Source organism: Austrofundulus limnaeus, unplaced genomic scaffold (assembly GCF_001266775.1).
Source record: "Austrofundulus limnaeus strain Quisiro unplaced genomic scaffold, Austrofundulus_limnaeus-1.0 Scaffold378, whole genome shotgun sequence".
In the NCBI taxonomy this organism is placed as follows: domain Eukaryota; kingdom Metazoa; phylum Chordata; class Actinopteri; order Cyprinodontiformes; family Rivulidae; genus Austrofundulus; species Austrofundulus limnaeus.
In genome coordinates this window covers 355,951-358,304 of record NW_013952780.1, presented here as the reverse complement: position 1 = coordinate 358,304, position 2,354 = coordinate 355,951, and the positions used below count along the sequence as shown (strand labels likewise).

General features: G+C 37.4%; 1 protein-coding gene across 1 annotated transcript in view; it reads left to right on the top strand.

The window, feature by feature from the left end:
• LOC106528427 (BMP/retinoic acid-inducible neural-specific protein 3) overlaps positions 1-2,354 on the top strand; it is a 69,747-nt gene that overhangs the window by 28,133 nt on the left and 39,260 nt on the right. Inside the window, exon 3 of the mRNA XM_014023595.1 lies at positions 1,114-1,319. Coding sequence (XP_013879049.1) covers positions 1,114-1,319 — 206 coding nt within the window. The remainder of the gene's footprint in view (positions 1-1,113; positions 1,320-2,354) is intronic.

Genomic DNA, 2,354 nt, shown 5'->3' with positions numbered 1-2,354 from the left:
GTGTTACCAACAGAGCTCATTAACATAAACAGCTCTTCTGAATGGAAGTCAGAGCAGGCAGAACTAGAAAATGTGAAATTTTATTATCTGAGAATTATTTTGTGCATTAAATTGAATGAACATGGTCTGGATAGCCCACAGACATAMCATAAACATTTCTAGGACCCATAATTTGTCTCCTTCAAGTATACAGTATCTTAGATAAGTACAAAGGTAAACTGGACACATACTCTATTATATTTAGTTGAAAATTAGTACACTTAAAAATACTTGCATATATTACTTTTTGGTAAGGGCATCCATTTTTCCATTTTCAGTATCTGTTTTTAAAATGAATGACCAAAAATTGCACAGACTACTGACAAATGCCACTTTTGTAATTTAATGGATAAACCGAATGGACCTAAGGTTTCACAACTTTACCATTATTAGAATGAACAAATCAAAACCAAAATAAAGAAATGTGTGTATTGCATACAATAAAAATAAAACATAACAACTTGATAATTCTGAGACACAAAGTGACTTTAGTAAGTAAAATTGTTTTATAAGTCAAAGACATCAGATAGGTGTTGGTGTTTGTACATCTTTTTAAAAATGAGGTATTTTAGATTCAGGTTTTCCAAAGAGCTCCTGCTGTAAACTCACCCTTCAGTATTTTCTCATCCATCTTCTGGCTGAGACCTGAGAAACACGATATGTTTCCTAATAACGAGAGCTTTTATAGAGAAATAAAAGAACTCACTCGGCGGTGAGCTTCACACTTGTTCTGAGGGGTGAGGCTGACCCTACGGACGAGGATCAGGCAAACTGGAGAAGTGAGCAAATACACAGAAAATATAACCTCTTTTTTGGCTGAATATTTTGTCCGTTATGATTACGATGATCAGAATAATTGGTGTAAGGTAATCAGCGATCTCCAATAATCTATTTATTCATGAGGAACCTAATAGATGTAGAGACCTTGTTTGTTTTTCCTCCAATCATCCACAGCATCAGTTCCTCCACAACACTTAATCACCACCGCGCTTTTCTATCTGAAAAGATACTAATGAAAGGTGATTAGTGCCGCTCCGTCAGAGCTAATGAAGCTCTCTGTCTGACTGTCACCAGGGGAGGAGTCTCTGACAATATTTGTGGACAAAAGGAAGCTCAGCCTGGAGTCTTCTCCGCCAGGGGCCGAGGGCAGCAGCAGGAACTCGACGACAGGCGCAGTGACTTTGGAAGCCCTCCACCAGCTGGCTGCTTCCTACTTCACAGACCGAGAGGGCACCCTGCGCCGGCTGCACCACCTCCAGATTGCATCCACCGCCATACGGGTACGTGGAAGTGTGCAACACAGAACTGAAACAGTGCCTAAAGGCAGCAGAGCTGTGGTTTSTTATCCTGCAGCATTTACACAAGAGGACATGATGAAATAAAGCATTAATGTTGCTGGGTCGGCTTATGGGAAGCTTACTTAGCATAAATGAATAAATCATTTAGGGAAGGTAAACCACTTTAAATCTGATCAATGTGTAAATAAATACACACATCAGGAGGTTTTAATGGATCCAGTTAGAGACAACACAGCAACTTTACACCTTTGACCCATTTTTATTCTACTGGATCTTTTTTTATTATTTCAGTTAAAACTACTTCACGTTCAAAATGCAGACCTGTAATACTTTATCATTTTAAAAAGGACAGTTTAACCYCACATTCTTGACTAACATTAAACAATTAAACCCTGTTTAAAGATGAAGATGTGATTCTGAGATTTTACTGCAATCTTCACTCACAACTTGAAATGTTTCTGTGACTCCAAACCTCATTGAAAAACATTTTCTTCTTGAAACTATTGTCATTGATTATTTCAAAGTATTTTCTCTTACAGAGTCATTTGAAAAACCTGTCCTGAGCTGTAATGAGTCAATAAAAAAATACATTTTCAACTTCACTTTTGACTCAGATTAGAAGTTTTACTTTGAAMATTTCATCAAAACTTCAAATGTTTTGATAGAAATTCCTGCATCTACTCACCTCAGCTTCAAGGGACAGTTCAGCTCTTTTGAAGTGGGGTTCAAATGAACAGTTAACATCTTTCCTGGCAGGAGATAGCTCTTCGAACAAATTCGGTTTGGAAAAAAATGACTTTTATTCTGACGGGATTGATGAGCCTGGGTTGGCTCAAGTCCACCTTAAAACGTACTGAGGTTCATGCAGACACTATTTCTAAACGTGGGCAACTGGTGGCTCACTCGTGGGTGACTTTCGTCTGCCAATGTGCCTCCCACAGAAAAAAAATATATGATTAATATATTTTTAATTTTTTTACTTACAAATTCGGTTTGGAAAAAAATGACTTTTATTCT